The 20,747-nt window shown below is 34.3% G+C and overlaps 2 protein-coding genes and 1 non-coding gene across 3 annotated transcripts; 2 read left to right on the top strand and 1 right to left on the bottom strand.

Annotated features, from left to right (window-relative positions):
• Window positions 1-219: 219 nt before the first annotated feature.
• LOC147502427 (histone acetyltransferase of the MYST family 1-like) lies at window positions 220-6,769 on the top strand. Its single transcript, XM_086603877.1, has 9 exons — window positions 220-513; window positions 600-673; window positions 746-799; window positions 1,419-1,628; window positions 2,639-2,707; window positions 3,407-3,568; window positions 3,664-3,757; window positions 5,018-5,160; window positions 6,148-6,769. The coding sequence occupies exons 1-9, from the start codon at window positions 225-227 to the stop codon at window positions 6,373-6,375; spliced, it is 1,323 nt and encodes a 440-aa protein (XP_086460003.1). The 5' UTR covers window positions 220-224; the 3' UTR covers window positions 6,376-6,769.
• A 255-nt stretch (window positions 6,770-7,024) lies between these two features.
• On the bottom strand, window positions 7,025-8,763 carry LOC147502426 (gamma-interferon-responsive lysosomal thiol protein-like). Its single transcript, XM_086603876.1, has 5 exons — window positions 8,446-8,763; window positions 8,005-8,070; window positions 7,752-7,892; window positions 7,477-7,569; window positions 7,025-7,346 (listed from the first exon to the last, which is right to left on the bottom strand). The coding sequence occupies exons 1-5, from the start codon at window positions 8,695-8,697 to the stop codon at window positions 7,191-7,193; spliced, it is 708 nt and encodes a 235-aa protein (XP_086460002.1). The 5' UTR covers window positions 8,698-8,763; the 3' UTR covers window positions 7,025-7,190.
• An 887-nt stretch (window positions 8,764-9,650) lies between these two features.
• On the top strand, window positions 9,651-9,722 carry TRNAW-CCA (transfer RNA tryptophan (anticodon CCA)). Its single transcript has one exon. It is a non-coding gene; the product is annotated as a tRNA-Trp (tRNA).
• The last annotated feature ends 11,025 nt before the right edge of the window (window positions 9,723-20,747 follow it).

The raw sequence follows: 20,747 nt of genomic DNA, 5'->3' as shown, positions 1-20,747 counted from the left end.
ATATAATAATATAAATGCAAATTTAAAAAATATAAATTTACATAGTGATGTCAGGCCATGCTCGATAATAAAGAAAGCCCAAGAGCCTCGGGCCATAAGCCCATGAACGCAGACTTAAGTCGGTGAACTAAAGAGATAAAAAGGGTCCTTTAAGACATTTCTCTCGTATTCAAACTTCGCTTGTTCATCTCCCTCCCTTTCTATCTTCTTCTTCAAAAAACAAAATGGCTTCACCTGAAACACCACCCCAAACTCCTCCAAAACGAAATCGTGGCCGTCCATTGGGTTCTAAAAATACCCCCAACTCATCTAAAACGTCCTCGATATACACAACAGAAAATGATCCAACAAGAAAGAGAAGTAATCGCCATGCTATGAAACCTATACAAGTAGGGGCACGAATTATGTGTCAGTGGAGAGATGAAAAGTACCACCCAGCTGAAATCATCGAGCGCCGTAAACTTAAAGACGGTGGGCCCCATTGTTATGAGTACTATGTTCATTATACAGAATGTGAGTCTTTCTTCATTCTTGATTTTATATTCTTAGGGTTTTCGAGTTTCTTGTTTCTTTATGTTTTGGGGCATTTTTTTATTTAGATAATAGGAGGCTTGATGAGTGGGTTAAGGTTGAACGAATTGATATTGGTGTTGATCAAGAGGTGAAAGGACAGGTAATTTAAATTAGTTTGACATTATTTTTGTTTTGTACAGATTTGAAGGAAATTTTTTTATCATCTTTATAGGCAATAAGACGTGGTCGTAAGCGCAAGATTGAGGAATCAGAACCAGAACCAGAGGTATAATGGTCTATCCTGTTGTTTGATTCTTGTGTGTATTTTCTTCATTTATGTCCTGCGTTCATTTGAGTTATTGCCAGCTACTTCATTCCTTTTGTTACATCGTGTTGGAAACATGATAATACATATAAATAGGATTTGTGTATTAGATTGTCCGTGTTTATCTCTGTAACATCTTGTACCTGTGTTCGACATACAAATGTGCGTCTGTGTCAATTGTTTCGCAGGTAAGGGTCGATTTTAAAGATTTACTCGCTACATTGAGACTTCCAACACTTCTTCATGCTCTTGATGTATGTGTAGTATGGTACGAAAATATCTGCTTAACTGTCTTACTCAATCTCATGTTTCACATTATTTCTCACTGGTGTTTCCGAACTACATTAGCATGATAACACCCCTCTCTCTTCCTCTTATTTTTAGTCTTTGTTCATTTAGTTACTGAAGATTTAACATGCACTATTTCTTTTCGGGATATTTTTACATGGCAGTAGATCATGAGTATGTCATGGCGATCAGAATGTTTTTTGTGATATCTTGTTATTTTCTACTTATTGCATGGGTGGTCATCCTAGTCCTTTAGGAAAAAGTATGAAGTAATGAATTTCTTTATCTTCAGGAACATGAGGGGCTTGATCCTGCCACTTTGCGCGAACATGAAAAACTTACAAAAGTAAAAAATATTGAATTCATAGAACTTGGAAGATATGAGATTGAGACATGGTATTTCTCCCCTTTTCCTGAAGAATTTGACAACTCTCCCAAGCTGTACTTTTGTGAGTTTTGCCTCAATTATGTGCAACACAAAGAGCAACTACAGAGGCATATGGTGAGCTGTTGCTTTGTTTTTTATTTCCATTTTTCTCTTGATTTTGAACATAAAAGCAATATAATAATTGTGGATGATTGTGTGTGTTTTAGTCTCGCCCGGAAATGAAGACTGTAGTAGTGTCATTTCTTGCTCTCATTTTATAGGAAGATTCTTTTGTTTAGTTAAAATGGTTTGTCATGTTAGGTGTCAGAAAGGCAGATTTCTATCTACTATGGGAACACTCCAGTTAAAATTTCAAATGTAGGGCAAATCTCGTGGATATTTGTTTAGATCCATTAATAACTGTTTAGATTACCTTTGTAATTACATTTAGCAGATGACTTGCCAGATAATAACAGGATTGTAGATTCTTATGCTGGTTTAAATCTCATCCTTTGAGAGACCAAGAGCTTCATCTGTTATTTTTCATTGTGTTCGTTTAGAAAGGAAGTGGTTGACACAAAATCTAGAAACTTCTCTCGTTTCATCTTCAGTTGTGGATCGTGTCATTACATCTGATTTGTTCTTTTGAGTTTTGATATTTTACTTTTTAGCAAAGTGCAAACTGAGAACATGCGGTTGAATGTATCCTCTAAACTATGTTGTACTGTTGCATCACTACCCAAGTGGCCGAACATCTCCCTTTTCTTACAAATACATATCATAAGATTTGTTCTCCATCAGAACATTGCTTTGCAAAGAAATTTGCAACCATGTTCACTGTACATGTGGTTGAAACTGATCATGAAATTGTTGCACTTATCTTTGATCTCTGTCACAATGCATTTGGTTCTCCATGTTGTTGATATAACCCTATTACGATCTTTATGTTCTGTTTAGTCTGATTGCACTATGAATATGCAACCTTGCTGCAGATTTTAACCTCCTTAAGAAACCCAGTGGTTAAATGATTATGATAGAATTGGAGTCTGCTCCAGCACAAAATTGGAGCCTGCTCCACTTAACCTTCTTATCTGTTTTCCGTGTGTCGTTCTCACTAATGAATGCCTGCTATGCTTTCTATACAGCGGAAGTGTGATCTCAGGCATCCCCCAGGAAATGAGATCTACCGAAGTGGAACACTTTCTATGTTTGAGGTAAGTTTACAATATAATACAATGAGGTTGTTGATCTTCATAATTCCCCTGAGAATTTTTCATGCTCTTCTTGTACTCTTCAGAATGCTTGAAGTCAAACTAAATTCGGAGAACAAAAATTTTAAATATGAGATTGAAATAAATTTGGACTTCTCAAGGGAACCCATTTGCTCTTGACATTGAATGAACTGACATACTGCCATCTTTGCAAGGGCCTGCATATGTTAGTTCTTTTGTCTCATTAATACATAATTTACAATTGTTTGATAGAAAACTTCTATTCTATAGTTTACATGTTTTATGAAAACTAGGAAACAAATAGTTGTCAACACAAATTCATTTGAATATTAAGGGACCTTTAAATATAATGGCTTAAAGAGAATCTTGGGATGCAACACTAACACATTCGTCTTCTTACAGTTAAAAACTTAAAACTGAAAAAGGAACCAGGGAACCACTCCAAACAGTTCCATTTTCTCCTTTCCTGTTAAAAACTAATGTCAGTGAACTATTTTACGTCATTTATTTTGTAATTTACACAAACATGTTTGTTTAGCTATAATAGATAGTTTTTCTTAAAGTAATTCTTCTTCTGTCCTGTATTCTTCTTTCGCCTTTGGGTCCTTATTCATGGGTCTTATCTTATTCCCATTAAAACAAATTTGATAGTGGCTCCTAAGCTCTGTTGTATTGGTACAGGTTGATGGCAATGACAACAGAGTCTACTGTCAGAACCTTTGCTATATGGCTAAATTGTTTCTTGACCACAAGACTCTGCTTGATGATGTTGATTATTTTCTGTTTTACATTCTATGTGAGTGTGATGATCGTGGATGCCACATGGTTGCCTATTTCTCAAAGGTAGTTTATGTCCAGTTTTCTTATATTGTGCTGTACGTTATAGGCTCAGTTTGAAATGGTACAAATAATTACCCAACCCATTCTCTTTGAAGCAGGAAAAGCAGTCAGAGCAATACTACAATCTGGCCTGCATTTTGACTCTTCCTCCCTATCAAAGAAAGGGCTATGGGAAATTCCTAATTGCATTCTGTAAGTTTTCTATCTAAGAAACTTTTTCTACTTCTCTATTCATTTATCAACTACAAGACGTACATATCAAATGATCAAGTTGTAAATCATAATCGGGTTGGTTTTCTATGTGGATATAGTATTGATCATTTTCAGCTGTTTATCGGTTGTTTCAATGAGCAACTTCTGATGTTTGTCCATGTTTTTGTTATTTTGGTACTACATGAGGAATAGGAACTTACAATACCTGAATGGATAAGCAATACATTATTGAATTTTTATGAAAAAAGAAAAATACATTCTAAATATGGCTAACAGTATTTTCTGCTCAAATGACATCTTAGAATGTTAGAATATTGGCAGAGATTTGAGTACTCGCAGTAGGGAGAGAGATTTGACTATTAAATGAATCCATTTGATAGTCAATATAGCTTATTAAACTTCATAGTACCAAACCTTTGCTCCACAAGCCAGTATTGTTTCAGATGCACTTGCCTTATCTTTTAAATGAGACCTATCAGTTATAAAAAAAAAAACCATAAGCCAGTGTTGTTCAATTGGTTAATGATATGGAAAGATTTCTCCTAACTTCGTTAGAAGGTGTAAAAATCACCGTAGGCATGGGCTTCTTCTGGTTCAATAAGAATTTTTGTATGCCTTATCCATCACTTTTATAGCTACATTTGATGAAAATCTAAGTCGCTTCCATATTTCCAAGATAAAAGGAAAGGGAAGAGTAACTTTGGCTTCAGCTGAAAAAGGAAGAAGCGACCCATTAACGAGGGTAGCTTTTCATCATTTATATGGGGCACAGGCGGGGTTTGTGAGTCTTATATGTTTCTGGCTGCATGCCTTACCATTTTACCAAGTACGAAGTGGCATAAATGAAACATATATCTACTTTAAATTTGGTACCTGGTAACAGATGGTTTTATCTCTCTCCACATATGCACAACTGTCAATTTCATTTGAAAAAATTGGTAGCTCTGTCAACTTCTGGAATCACTGTTTCTTGCCTGGACTTTTTAATTTTTTTTATTTATCTATGAGGCATTTTTTTTTTCCACAATTCTGAGGCATAGCATAAATCTTAAATTAACTTGTGAGTTTTCTGGTACTATGTTCGAGAATCCAGACTAGTTATTGTTATGCTATTCTGATATATTATAAGTACATATTTTCTTTTTGCTCTTTTTTGGCATCTCTCTTTTAGCCCTTTTCTCGTGGTCCTTATCTGCTACATAGTTGTCTGAACTGTTGATAATCTGTTGTGGACAACAGCTTATGAGCTTTCTAAGAAGGAAGGCATAGCAGGGACACCTGAGAAGCCGCTATCTGACCTTGGAAAAGTAAGCTACAAAGGGTACTGGACCAGGGTTCTTCTAGAAATTCTGAAAAAGAAGGACTGCATGATCTCTGTTAGGGTATGCATGATTTAAACCTTCCTAGCACCCATTCACATATTTACTATTGTTATTTTTTTCCTCACCGCCTCATTTTTTTTTGTTTCAATCTGTGTGCACCTTTAGAGCATAGATTTGCTTGAGTGTCACTTTTTCTTTTTCTTTTTTTTCTACGTTGAGTGTTGGGTGTGGAATCTGCAACTTTTTCTATTAAATTAAAATTTCGCAAAACAAAAACAAAAACCCAAAAAAGAAAAAAGAAAAAAAGAAACGATTTTCTTAATAGACGGTAAATTGGTAAGAAAGATGTAGCAGTTTACAATAGAAGCGATTCAACTAGGATAAGCGCTTGAATATCAAGCAATATGATGTGTCAAGTGTATCACTGTATGCCAAGCAAGGCAAGCAGGTAGCTCGTTCATTAAATCTAGAGCTACACTACAGAACATGTTCTGCCTCCACCCTATTGACTATACAAACCGTCCTGTAAAGCCTCCCAGACTCTACACAGTTGGTGTACAGAGGAGAGGATTTTTATTTTTTATTTATATCTTGTATTGTTCTTTTATTATTTTTATCGCAATGAAGTTATACCCCCCTTCCCTGTAGGTTTTTACTCTTAGGATTTTCAGCAAAATTGGTTTCAAGTTTATTGGTGTTTAGGCTGTAATGTTTCCTCGTGGTGTTTTCTGTTAGAACCCTCTTTACCTTTTAATTTTGTTGTTACTTTCTAGCTGGAACTTTTCTATAAGCAAACGCTGATACATGCACTCATTAGCTTAGCATTTTTATAAGCAGCAAGGATGCGTAGTCATATATATATGGATTGTGAACCTTTATATTTTTTAATTTCATATATAGGGAAAAAAAAGATGCATAGTCAGATAAGGTTTCCTACGATAAGTGTTCCAAGAATGTTCGGTATAGTGTCATTTACAACTGAAATTGAATGGTTGTCGTATTCTATTTCTCTGAGCTATGCTTTTTATTTCGACTTTCTTTTGGCAGGAGCTTAGTCAAACGACTGCCATACGGCCAGATGATGTCTTTTGCACTTTAAAGGACTTGAACCTCATCCAGTATACTCCTGAAGGGATGCAATACGTTTGTACAGACCACAATATTCTCGATTCCCATCTTAAAGCTGCTGGTCCTGGAGTTCCAAAAATTGATGCTAGCAAACTGATGTGGACTCCCTACAAAGAGCAAGATCTGGATCTAGCAGATGTCCCTTGATGTTTCAGTTGAGCTACTTGTCAGTCTTCCTGTAAATTTGTAAAATGTAAGAATTCAGAGGAATTTTGTTTCGGTTCATATGATGAGTTTGCTTCTATGCACGGTGTCTGTAACCACTCTGAGTTAGAGCCCGAAGCTGTGCCTTTCCAACACCTTTGTATTCCCAACAAGCAAACATCTGATGGCCCTCATTGTTAATCATAGTATAACCCCTGACAAATTTGTAGTTGTTATTACATTTGGAATTGGGAAACAAACTGTTTCCTGTGTCTTTGGCTGTCTGTGGATTATCTAAGCGCCACTCATATAGTGTTTGTGGAGGGATGAATGCTAATCAATTGTTTTCATTTCCTTTAAATATGTATGTATATATGTATAAAAAAAAATGTTTCTATATATTTCCTTGTGAATAATCACAACTTGAAGTAATATGCAAGTTGATAAAAAATATGAGAAATGATCATTATTATGGATGATGGTATTGGACGCCTATGATTCTGCTAGTCAGACATTAATTTTCTGCCAAGTCTTTGTCACACGGAGTGATCAAACTGTTTTATCTATTTCTCACCAACATAATACACTGCACGTTGAGACACGCAGTTTCATAAATATATAAAAACGATTTTAGTGATTAATCTACGCACAATTCAAGCCAAGATCAACACTTTATTAATCCTAGTTCAGTAGGAAATGCTACTGTACAGGCTTTCATTCCAACTAAAGCATCACACATTCACACCAGTGGTTATCACAGTAGATTAGAAGTATGAGATTTCAAATTTTTGTCATACTTCAGGAAGCTACTGGAGACTCTAAGTTGCCTTCTCCTCTGCATAACACGCAAGTTTCATTTCGTTTTCTTTGGCTTTTGAGATCACCTGATGAGGTAGATGTCTGCAACCTCTAGGCGTATGATCACCTATCTGTTCGTAAGCATTGCATACGTAGCTCATGAAGTCCGTATAATTCTACAACAAAGAAAAGCAGTCCATTTTAATGAACACAGGAACTGGTCTGAATTTGTTGCCTTCAGCATAGAGAATAATAAATATTTCAATATAGTATATATTAATATATAGAGCGAAGAGGCGAACAGACCTCTTTCAGTGGTCGATCATTGACGGTAACCCAAGGTACATACTCATGAGGAGGCTTAAGACTATCGGTTTCTTTTGCATATTGTACTTCAAGCTACACAAAGTGTTCGAAATCATGTCAAACCAAGATGGTAATACTAGGGAAAAAATGATTCCACTGATTCCCAGTGCTAACAAATCCGTGAAAATGCAGCTAATGGTAAGTTGCAACCCAAAACTTGTGTTCGACTTTAAAACTAGGAGAAGCTGATATAAATGTATAGGCGTATAGCAAACCTGTTGTCCTGTTTTGCCGTAATAGCAATCATCAACAGGTTTCCGGGGTAACCCTGTTTTCTCAAAGCACGAATCCCACGAATAGTCCTGTTCCGCAATCACTAAGCTCTCAATGCAATAGATGAACCGGTAATGTTCATTCTGCATTAAAAGTTAGCAAATAATTAGTTCTTTCTTCTTCTTTTTTCTACAATTCAACACCAACGAATCTATTGTTAGTTCTCTTTATTGAATACAAGTAAAGGAGGTTTACCAGGTCGGGCCAGGCATGAATTGCGCAAGCTTCCACTGTGTTCAGGAAGCACTCATCTGGGCCGTGCTGCAGTAATAAACAAGAGGAACAAACTTACAATCAGGTTATAGTAAAGAATAATATTGAGATGACAATTCATATATATGATGCTCATCTTTGTGGATCATGTGGATGGGGGGCATGAAAATATAAGTATCAGTAAATCAGCTTAGGTCATTATAGCTTTGCTGCCACACATGAATCATGAATGATTTACCAGATTATTGAAGCTAAAAATGACCACATTATAGTTAGAAACATGACGTTTAATAAAAAGGACTATATACATAACACTTTAAAACAAAAAGTCATATGCTTACTAACTCAGCAAATAAGTATTCCTAAAAAAGGCAGAGGAAACTTAGAAATTTAGAAGGGAGCGTAAAAGAGAGATAGGAAGACCTGGCAAGTGATGGTGGTATTATGGAGTTTGGCATTGCCATAAGGAACAAGGTTGAGATCGATGATGTTGATGAGTTCATTTCTGAAAATCTCAGACAAGTTATTCACCATGAAGTTACTACAGGCAGGACACAGCGTTTCGTAATACAGTGCAACCTTAACTTTTTTAGGAGCAGCTGAAACATTGAGTAATATGAACAATGCAAGGTAAGACATAACGATTGCATGTCGCAGGAGACCACAAGAAGCCATTCTGGATTAAGCTTAGAGTTAGAGAAAGAACTGCTTGGAAGAGTATGTGATTTAGCATCCTTAAACTTCAGTCTTATATAGTCCTCTCTGACTCTCTCAACTGCCCAAGGGCCTACAATGTACGCGATTGTTTTAAAAATCAATGTTTATACCAAATTGAATTGAGCTCTTTTAGCCGAGTCTGCTTTCTCCTATTTGTAGATAGGCATACGTTTTGTTTTGTCTATCATTTTCTCATATACCTTCATAAACCAAGACTCTTCGGTGTGACATCCAATATCTTTTTTATTTGTCATGAAAATAATGGAAACATTATTAGTAAGAGATTAAATAGACAATTAGAAATGATCCATGTGATTCGTCTATTTGAATATCAATAATATTAGATCACCACATTTCACCAAACCCTATACATCAGCATAAGAAAATTTGAGTTTCAATGTGCATAGTCTTTTAATTGATTGCATTCCTGATTTCTCATGACAAAATAAAGGAAAATTAAAATGTGAAAGAAAATTGGGTTAGGGACAAGAAAATTTATTAGAGGCCAACAATAGAGTTCATGAACTAAAAGCACCAACCATGAAAGGTATAGGAAACCTCTATCAATCTTTTTTAAGACAATGTAAATGGACTTAAATCTCTATGGGATAAAGTTGATGAACACCATCTCTCCTTCCCTCCATTTTTAGCACAAGGTGGTTTCATATGTGTTCATGACTATAAGAGAGTCTCTATCGTAATGCCTATAATTAGGATCAGATTCGTCCTTCCAGAAGATATTAAGAGTTTAAGACTACCCAATCACCAACATTAGCATATACTCTCAGGCTGTCTCAGCGAGTGGAATTGTCTTAATCCTGGTGAGTAGTGGTAGACCACGTTGAAGTAAACATGTTTAATGGTCTCAATATTACTATATATAGTTTCGAATTAGAAAGAAAGAACAAGAAGGATCCGTGGCGCAATGGTAGCGCGTCTGACTCCAGATCAGAAGGTTGCGTGTTCGATTCACGTCGGGTTCATTTTTTCTTTTTCGGAGATTTGGAAGTATTCCGTTGAGTTTTGGGCTTTTTGGCCCTTGAAAATGTCGAGAATTAGTGAATTACTAACATAATGGGCTGAGTTTGGGCCTTCGCCCCACTTGTGCTCTAGCGTGTGGCCTTGTACAACAGTTAAACCAGCAGCAGCCCATGTTTCGCCTCAAATGGTACTTGTTATTCATGAGTTGGGTGTAAATTAGAGTGACTCGGTGTAGTGGCCTGCATAACTTGGAAACAAATGGCAGTTTCACCTTTAGACTTTAAAAATTTTACTTTATATTTTTATTCCAAATTAAATAAGGTTTCGCTTCCATTTCATGTTGGATAGACCCAAATAAATAAAAAATAAAATAATATAATATAATATATACAAGATTGTCGTTGACCTAAAAACATATTTTGTGTTGAGCACTTCCTAAATACATCAAGTTAACATGTTGGCAACCTCTGTTATAACCATTTTTCCTCCACATTTAGTAAACGGTCTGTAAATTTGATAATGAATTGTCTCTAGAAATGTAAATTTGGAAAAGAGTTGGCGTTAGCTTAAGTTGAGAAAGGTCCAAGTTTCTAATTGTCGTGTACACCCACCCTCGACTTTATAGCAATGGTACCGTTACAACCATTGTGAGTTTGTGACTTTCATTGCATTTGTTGCGAAGTGCCTAAAGATGTCTGTATATGTTGGATATGTTGGATTGAGATAAAACGAGGTATGGAGTTAGCAGTTAGATAGGTGTACAAGAGTTTTTGTTATGACTCTTTAATAAAAAAGAAAAACACAAAAGATAATACGAGATCGAGGTTCTCATTAAATGGAATCATGGCAAGAATAGCGTAGCCCATGTATATGTTGAATTATGAAGCGAGACATTTTTTATTGTACCAATTACGAATCAACATCCCACACTTACAAATTGTATATTTTGTTCGATCACCGTTATTTTTAATGAACAAAACTTTGGCTCTATAACATGTGTCAGAAGGGGTACGAAGTGATGAGGAGTGTTTAGTACCAATGGTCGTTCCAAATGGAAACAGCAGATCCGTCACCAATATGCCAAATGGAATTTGATTTGATGTGCTCCATCTTTTTGCAAGTATTGTGTCAAATCCAAGATGAACTTTGCTTAGGGGTGGAATTTATGACATTACTATGTAGATAATATTTAGCTTTGAGGATAGTGGCCCAAAGGGAGGAAGGTTCAGTGATTAATCGCCAAGCCAACTTTGAAAGCATGGTAATATTTGAGTTTTCTAAGTCATGGATACCAAACCCGCCCTGGCATTTGGGTTTGCAAATGAATTTTCAATTTTTTAAGTATAGCACATGCGAGTGATTAGCTTAGTCAGTTTTATTATGTTTGCCCCACCAAAAGTCGCGTTGAAGCAAGTCCATTTCTTGCAAGATTTTATTTGGGATACTGAAACAAGCCATTTGGTAGGTAGGGATAGCTGTGGTGACAGATTTAATGATCACAGTTCGGCCGGCTTGGGAAAGAAGTTTACTTTTCCAACCTGTTATGCGTTGTTCCACCTTAGTTATAAGCGAATCAAACATATGCATTTTTGTTTTCCCCATAAAGAGAGGGCACCCTAGGTATTTGTCGGAAGAAGAAACGATGGTCATGCCCATGAGGCAATGTACGGATTGTTTCTCATAATGACTCATATTAGCATTAAAATGGACACCTGATTTGTCAAAATTAATAGTTTCCCCCGTGATAGCAGAAAACTGGCTGAGTGTGTCCATTAGCGCTATAGCCTCCTCCGTGTTTGCTCGATAGAAAAGGAAACTATCATCAGCAAAAAGGGGATGTGAGATTTTTGGGCTATTTCTTGATACGTGAATACCATGAAGCTGCCCTTGTTCCCTCTTAAGGTTTAAGAGTCACGTAAGAACTTCCATCCAGATAATGAAGAGGAGTGGAGACATCGGATCGCCTTGGCGCAAACCCCGAGTACCTTCGAAATAACCATGGGGTGAGCCATTGAGGATGGAGTAGTTAACAGTCAAGATGCATTGAGATATGTATGAAATCCATTTTGGATCGAAGCCAAGAGTTCGGAGGATGTTAATAAGGGGTTCCCATTCGATGCGGTCAAAAGCTTTTGACATCTCAAGTTTAATGGCCATGAGTCCGGTTTTACCCTTCTTTTTTTTCATTGTGTGGATGATCTCATGCGCAATGACAATATTATCCGTGATTTGGCACTTTGCGGCAATGATCGTACAAATCCGCACTATCCATCTAAACCGCAACCAACCTTCACAGGACCATCTAAAGTGGACCCTCACAAAAAAAGGCATTTTCACGACTCAATCCTTGTATAAAAATCTCACTCCCAGTGCTAATGACCCAAACCATATAAACAAGAGTTTCCTCAAGATCTGGCATGTCAATGCCTCCCTAAGAGCGATTAACTTCGCTTGGAAATGCTATCATGACTTCACTCCAACACGCGAAAAAATAGGGACTCATGTTCCCATCCCCACACATCAATGCCCTCTCTGCGACCATCCAAATGAAACACTACACCATATGCTCCTCACATGACCTTTCACTAGGGCATGTTGGTTCACTTCCGAATGGGCTATCACTCTCCATTCTCTCACACATCTCTCAACGCGCCATTGGATTGATATATGGCTATCCCCACCAAAACTGTGGAAATTCAATAATGATAAATGGAGCTCCTTCTGTATCAATCTTACATGGGCTATATGGAAAAGTTCATTGCAATGCCGTGTTTAAAAAATTAATACCGTACCAAACAAATTCCAAGCTTACATGATAACTCAGTTAGCCCATAAAATAGATAAAGAAAAATGCAAGATGAACAATCCCACAACTAACTCCTTGCTTCAACTACAAACCATCCCACCCACAAACCAACCACCAAAATGGCAATCACCAACTCACCCATCCTAAAAGTTAAATGTGGATGCAGCATACCTTTGTGACACAGTGTTTTGGTATTGGTTTTATCCTACGGGACTCACACGGTTCCTTCTTAGCAACAGGAACCAGGACATGCTATGCCACTTCAACGGAGGGCGCAAAATGCAGAGGTATCCTCATGGCCACACAATGGGCCTTAGTCAAATAGATCTCACATCTAGAGATAGGCACAGACGCCCAGGCTATAGCTACATATTAGAAGAATCTGCACTCTAATCTTATGTGGCAATCCGAGCTCATTCTCCAGGACATCAGATCGTTGAGCTCATATTTTGTACATTTTAATATATCTTTTTGTAACCGTTTGCTAAACGGAGCTGCTGACATTTTATCGCATAAAACACTACTGCTAAAGGACTCCTATCAATGGGAAGGAGATCTTCCTCTGTGGCTAGTGGATGCTATAGGTATAGACATATGTTCCACCCCCACATGTACAGGAACCACTTCTACTACATAATATATCGTTAGTTGCCCCCAAAAAAAAACACTTTGGCTATATGGTGAAAAGGTAAAAATATGAAATTGCTAGTTATTTGTGTGTCACCAGTCACACCGGCCACCACAATTGTAAAAGTCCATAATAAATTGTGCAACAAAGTTTGTCAAAGCAATGATAAACTCATACCACTGAAAAATATTCCGATGGTCTCAACTTCGAGAGCGAATTTGTGGATAGACCGTCCACAAACAGCAGTTTCTCATTGGTCCAAACACTTTGTGGGCCAGATAAACAATTTTTTTAAGCAGATAAACAGTTTTCCTGGACAATCTCTCCACCAATAAATACATGAGGTTTTGTACTCTTGTAGACAACAAATAGTAGTATGTCCACAAACTTATTCTGCTTAACTTCCGATTAAAAACAAAAAACAAGTTCTTGCATTGCAATTTATATCTAAGTCTTCGATAGACTACTCAAAGTCTTAAAACTATTATTAGTCCCTTCACTCCCCTGACTACTCAAAGTCTTAAACTGATAGTCCCTTCACTCCCTTGTCAAAGTCTCAAACGTGGTGGGTTGATTTAAGCAGAAATCCAGAACATGGTCAAATAGTGGCCCAATTTATAGGTAAGTAAGCAAAACCCATCAAGCTCTTTCGTAATTTTTAAAAATCTTGAAATTTCATATAGTGATCATTTCTCTGATTGAATTGTTCAAACTTCAAACCACTCTTTAAGGCTTTAAGCAAAAGGTCTCCACACTCCCCAAAACATTGGCGAGATAAATATGAAAATGTCCTTACCACTTGGGCAAAAAAATTGTACTTTATAATTTTATATGATATATTATCAATTTATTTGCAGCAAATTTATTATGTGCAGAAATGCCGTTTATGTGGTTAATGGAGTGCTACGTGAACCTAATACTCTAAAATTTCAAAGTATAAAAAACTCCTTTGTTTAGTGTTGTTTTCCTACCAAGGATGTACAAATCCTTTCTTCTAAAATCTATATGCTGCATCTACGTACTGTTTCCAATATCGATAATTAGTTTCAAACACATGTAGCAACAACCCCTTATTGGAGCGGCTCTCATATTACCATATAGGATAACAAAAAATTAATTGATTTTGCTAAATATATTTGAGGGGAATGTGGTTTAGAGGAGTAGAATGAGCATACTAATAGCATATTAATTTTCTGAAGGATGGGACCCTCATTTTGGGTCTAATCTTAGGGGTCCAGCCAGCAGCCTATCTCGCCTGTGCCAGGGCCGCCCCTATGGCCGTTAAACAGTTAAATTGAGTGTCCATGTACCTAAGAATCATGGGTACAAGATAATTTGTCTAATTGTGTTATTTCGTTTCCTATATATTTGACTGAGCTTTGCATGAACAATGAATGAAATTATCAACTAAAATGTTGACTGTGGACTGGTAGAATTCTAAACACAATTGCACTGTTGGAATTTGAATACTAGGGTGTCAATGGTCCAGTTTTGGTCTGGTTCTTAGTGTTGTAAGAACCAAGAACCATTTAATTTTACAGTTTCAATTTTGGTTTCGGTTTTTCATGGTTCTTAAAATTATTGAACCATACCCATAACCATCGATTCCTAGCGGGTATTTCCATATCCAATTCTTTATTTCGGTTCTTAAGAGATTCATTATCTACACACATTTTTATTGCCCTTATTAAACAAAAATGTACTAAAAATAAAAATAAAAATACTGCACGAATGAGCTGTTTTTTAAATATTAATATAAGTAATGATGTCATTCAATAATAAGTTAAATAAAACCATATATTTCAGGTTGTAAATTATGTTTTTATATTATTTATAATATTAAATTAAATACTATAAAAACTACATGTTATACTAATACAAAAATTAGTGATATATAAATAAACGTTTTGAGTTTTTATATTTTTTTTTTCAATATTTTTTATGTTAAAAATATGATAACGTTCGATTCCAGTCCAGTTTCAGTTTTAGTCTAATTTTTTTGTTTAGAAAACCATTCGGTTCCAGTTCTATATGGTCCGATTTTTTTAGTATCCATTTTTAAACGGTTCCTAAAAATAGAAACCGAAACCATAATTTTTTCTACGTTCCGATTAAACGGTACCCATCGACACCTTTAAATACTACTAGTTTTCGAACCCGTCCTACAAACGGGTGTCGTTATATTAAATTATTCTAAAAAATATTAACAATTATACATAGATATGAGATATATATAATAATTATATTAATCACTAATTCAAATTTCTTGCACGACTCTCAATAAAAAAGAAAACGCCAAACCTTGATAAAACCTATTGACTTCTTTTAGCTGTTAGGTTTAACAATTGAAGTTTGATTGAAGTTTTATGAGAATGCTCAATGTGGCGAAGATGATATTGAAACTACTTGAATAGTAAGACACTCTCAATCATAATAAAAAATTATGATAAACATTATTTAAAATGCAAAATTATACTCGTTGAGGCATTATATTCCCCCTACAAATAATACAATTATGTTTCGAGGTTAGTTCAATGCATTTGCATCAAGTTTTCGATTTTCTGTTAATTATTCATTGAGGTTAGTTCAATGTAGTTATTGCATCTAGTTTATGATTTCCCATAAATTATTCTTTGAGGTTAGTTCAATGCAGTTGCATCAAGTTTTCGATTTTCCGTTAATTATTCTTTGAGGTTAATTCAGTGCAGTTGCACTAAGTTTATGATTTCTCGTTAGTTATTCATTAAGGTTAATTTAGTGCAGTTGCATCAAGTTTTCGATGTTTCTTTAATTAGTTTTTATATTACTTCATTGCATTTCCATCCAGGTTCCAATTTCTCATTAATTACTCTTTCAGATTAGTTCAATACATCTGCATCCAGTTTCTGATTTCTAGTTAATTATTTTTAGAGGTTAGTTAAATGTTCAATGCATTTGCATCTAGTTTCAAATTTTTGGTTATTTATGTTTTGAAGTTAGTTCGACCAGTTACATCCGATTTCTGATTTCTGGTTAACTATTATTTAAGATTATTTCAACGCATTTGTATCAAGTTTCTAATTTCCCGTTAAATATTCCTCAAGATATTGCATCCAATTTCTGATTTACCATTAGTTAATATTTGATTTTAGTTTTATGCAATTGCATCCAGTTTCTGATTTTCTGTTAATTATTCTTTGAGGTTAACTCAATGTAGTTGCATCCAATTTTCGATTTCTAGTTAATTGTTCTTTGAGGTTAGTTCAATATCAAGTTTTTGATTTCCCGTTAATTATTTTTTGAGGTTAGTTCAATGTAGTTGCATCAAATTTATGCTTTCTTTTTAATTATCCATTGAGATTAGTTCAATGCAGTTGCATATATTTTTCGATGTTTCGTTAATTAGTCTTTGAGATTAGTTCATTGCATTTGCATATAGTTTCTGACTTCCCGTTAATAGCTCTTTGAGGTTAGTTCAATATATATATATATATATATATTAAAATAAATGTATAAACACTCCATTATTTTATCTGTGAGATGCTACTAGGAGGTAGTGGAGTATTTGTGGATATTTCCCACGGGAGTGTGGCGTAGTGCAATAATATATTGGCACGTGAAAGAATGAAAGTGGTTATGAGATATAATTGAGATATTATCCATTGGCTACTAGTTTTTTATTATTTATGCTTTGAGGTTAGTTCGATGCAATTACATCCGATTTCTGATTTTTTGTTAACTATTCTTTGAGGTTATTTCAATGCATTTGTATCTAGTTTCTGATTTTCTGCCAATTATTCTATGAGGTTAGTTCAACGCAGTTGCATTCGGTTTTTTATTTTCTATTAATTATTTTTTTAGATTAGTTCAATGCATTTGCATCCAGTTTTTTATTTCCCATTAATTATTATTTGAAGTTTGTTTGATATATTTGCATACTGTTTCCAATTTCCGATTAAATATTTTTCAATGATTTGCATCCAATTTCTAATTTTTCATTAGTTATTTTCTGACGTTAGTTTAATGCAGTTATATCCAATTTATGATTTTTAGTTAATTACTTTTTGAGTATGGTTTATTGTATTTACATAAAGTTTCCAATTTTCTTTTAATTACTCTTTGAGCTCAGTTCAATGTATGTATTTGAATCTAGTTTATGATTTTCTTTTAATTATCCAATGTAGTGTGTAATATCAACTTCAAACATGACATAAAAATAAATTATGTTTGATTTACTATATGGGATCAACAAAAATTATCTAGTTCCCGATTTTCAGTTAATTATTCTTTAAATTATATATGACTCACTATGTGGGATCTTCAAATATTATCTACGAACGTGTGATGTTATATTAATTATTCTGAAAAATATTTGCAACTATATATGAAGAACTATTATATATGAATATTATATTGATCACTCATCCAAATTTCTTATAACGTGAAAACCCCACTATCCATTAAAAAAAAAACTCACCCTTGATATAACCCTTCAACTTCATTTTGTTGTTTAATAATAGAAGTTTGATTAAAGTTTTGTGAGATTGCCTAATAAGGCAAAGTTCATATTGAAACTATTTGAATAGCAAGGCGTTCCCAATCATACGAAAAGAGATAAGATAAACACTATTTTAAATGCAAAACATATAACACAACTATGTTTTGATGTTAGTTTAATGCTTCCTCCAATTGGTGATCAAATTAAAGTCAACATAGATGAGGTTTCTAGAGGGAACCCAGGTCTAGCTAGGTTGGGTGGATCCTTTAGAAATGTTTATGATAATTTTGTCTTACTCTTGAGTAAGGGTATCGGAATTGCAGACAACTATACAGCCGAATGCATGGTTATATTGGAGAGTGTGGAGCTTGCCCTTTCAAAAGGATGAAGCAATCTCTGGGTGGAATCATATTTGGCAGCAGCTGTCACAGCTTTTTAACTCATGGGGCATCCCTTGGCAACTCCTATGTAGATGGAAAATTTGCACTACGAAGGTGCAAAGCTTGAAAGTGTAGCACAACTGGAGAGATGCTAACCTAGTTGCAGACCAGGCGGCAAAATTTGGATCTTTCTTAGCTGAGAATGAGGCTTTTGTATCAAATGGCAGACCCCCATGGTTATATGAATGGGAGGTTCCATATGGTTGCTATTTTAGAATATCTTGAACCTACATCATATAGCATGTAGGTTCTACTACTCATGTACAATTCTTTTATTTTGTTTCTTTCCTTAATTCAATTTACACTTACCGAGAAAAAAAAATGTTAGTTTAATGCATTTGCATCCAGTTTCTGATTTTCAATTCCATTATTTATTTTTTTATGATAGTTCAATGCAGTTGCATTTAGTTTTCGATTTCCCGTTATTTATTTTTTGAGGTTAGTTTAATGCATTTGCATCAAATTTCCTATTAGTTGTTCTTTGAGGTAAGTTCAATGCATTTGCATCCAATTTCCGATTTTCTGTTAATTATTCTTTGAGATTATTTTAATGCATTTGCATCCAATTTTTGATTTCTTGTTTATTATTCGATAATGTTGCATTTGCATTTAGTTTTTGATTTTCCATTAATTATTGTTTGAGGTTAGTTCAATGAATTTGCATCCATTTTTCGATTTTTCGTTAATAATTTCTTGAGGTTAGTTCAATGCATTTGCATCCAGTTTATTTTTTGAGATTAGTTCAATGCAGTTGCATCCGGTTTCCGATTTCCCATTAATTATTATTTAAAATTAGTTCAACGCATTTGCATCTTGTTCCCAATTTATAGTTAATTTTTCTTTGATGTTAATTCAATGCAGTTGCATCAAGTTTCTGATTTCCCATTAATTTAATCATTGAAGGTTAGTTCAATGCATTTCCAACCAGTTTTCGATTTTTCGACAATTATTTTTTTTATGTTAATTCGATATATTTGCATCAAAATTTTGATTTCCCGTTAATTATTCTTTGAGGTTAGTTTAATGCAGTTGTATCCATAGTCCGATTTCCCATTAATTACTTTTTAAGATTAGTTTAATGTTTGCATTTGCATCAAGTTTTCGATTTTTCGTTAAATATTATTTGAGGTTAGTTTGATGCATTTGCATCCAGTTTTCTGTTTTCCATTAATTGTTCTTTGAGCTTAGTTTCATGTAGTATTATATATATTTTAAAATATTTGTCATTATTGGTTTTGCCGTTATTTTTTATTTTTATACATGTTGTTTGCATTAAAATGAATGCAAAATTTTCTATTATATGTTTTGTGATGTTATTTTTTATATAATTTAATTTTCCACTGTAATTTGTTTTGGTTCGGTATATATATATATATATTATAAAATTAGAAATTACATTATAATGTTGATTTTTTTTTTATAAATTTATAAATCTGTCGTAATTACTATGGCTTTTGAAATCCTTAATGATGACTAAATGTCTAAATCCCAAAGTGGATGATGTATTAAATCTATCCAACTTTATTTGTTTAGGCCCATATAGACATATAGTTGCAAACAATACAATTTTATTTGTTGTCCGCTTTTTTTTGAGTGTATATTTTGTTTTTTATGATTAGTTGACTTTTTATTTTTTTTTTTTTGTCCCAAATTGTGGTTAACAAATGTAGAAACTAAATGTTCAGGCAACTCAATTTATTTTTTCCTTCGTTATTTCATTATTTTTTTCTAAAAAAAAAACTTTGTTATATTAAACTTCACCTAAGATTAGTGTGGAAACTATTCTTTGTAGCGTAAGGGTTTTAGAAAAATCGTTTTCAATGGAAATTATTGTTTTTAGCAATTTAGTTTTTTGTCTCATATTTTTTCATAATTAGCTATAGTGTTTAGGAAAAGTTTGAGAATCTATGAAAATTTAGATAGGATTGTTTACTTATTTATATCATATTTTTTTACTAATTAGTAATAGAGTTTAGAAAAAAATTGTTTCATATTAGTCTCTTACTTTTTAGTAATTAGTCAAAGAGTTTTATAAATATTGGAGACTCTGTCAATGCTCAAAAAATAGAGCCAAGAAGGTACAACTATAATATATATCTAAAAACTAGTATATTATACAGGAAACTTTGAAAGCTGTTCGTCTCCTGACTTACATCATCTGTGCACGTGAAAACATAATTTGAAACTATAGTGTCCCCCAAACAAAAAAAAAAAAATTGCTTTTTTGAATTCCTCTGAAATCTTCTTTTAACCACAATTGGTTGTATTTTGTTGACTTTATAAGAGAATTTTGTGTCTGTCACCTCATAGTTGCGAATTTGTTAACCACATTAAATACACGATGTTAAGGGACTTTGTTTCTAATTGTTGATTATTAAAAGTTCAATTAGCGGCTTAGAGCCCGACAACCTTGAATATTCTAATGTTCATTTGCTAATACAATACGTTTACCACATCTGGCAAGTTGCATTTGTTTTTATTGTCTGCGTTATGGGAAAACCTATATGAAAACCGAAACTATCCATTTTATTTCGACAATCATGGATTAGTTAACATAATTGAAATCCTATCCTAACACAAGGCTGCAGTGAGATTTGAGAATGATACCATCCAGGGCAAGCCAAGATGTGGGCCTTAGGCGAAACGTTAATGTGAGAATGTGAGGCCTTTATTTTA

The sequence above is a fragment of the Coptis chinensis genome, chromosome 4 (genome assembly GCF_015680905.1).
Source record: "Coptis chinensis isolate HL-2020 chromosome 4, ASM1568090v1, whole genome shotgun sequence".
Lineage (NCBI taxonomy): Eukaryota > Viridiplantae > Streptophyta > Magnoliopsida > Ranunculales > Ranunculaceae > Coptis > Coptis chinensis.
Note: the sequence above shows the minus strand (reverse complement) of the source record. Positions and strands in the feature narration are given on the sequence as shown.

Excerpts from the sequence above, each read along its gene's own strand:
- LOC147502427 (XM_086603877.1), top strand. The coding sequence starts at position 225 with ATGGCTTCACCTGAAACACCACCCCAAACTCCTCCAAAACGAAATCGT. Across the intron at positions 674-745 it reads ATCAAGAGGTGAAAGGACAG|GCAATAAGACGTGGTCGTAA; the intron begins GTAATTTAAATT and ends TCATCTTTATAG. Across the intron at positions 1,629-2,638 it reads AGCAACTACAGAGGCATATG|CGGAAGTGTGATCTCAGGCA; the intron begins GTGAGCTGTTGC and ends CTTTCTATACAG.
- LOC147502426 (XM_086603876.1), bottom strand. The coding sequence starts at position 8,697 with ATGGCTTCTTGTGGTCTCCTGCGACATGCAATCGTTATGTCTTACCTT. Across the intron at positions 8,071-8,445 it reads ATACCACCATCACTTGCCAG|CACGGCCCAGATGAGTGCTT; the intron begins GTCTTCCTATCT and ends TTATTACTGCAG. Across the intron at positions 7,347-7,476 it reads ATGATCGACCACTGAAAGAG|AATTATACGGACTTCATGAG; the intron begins GTCTGTTCGCCT and ends TCTTTGTTGTAG.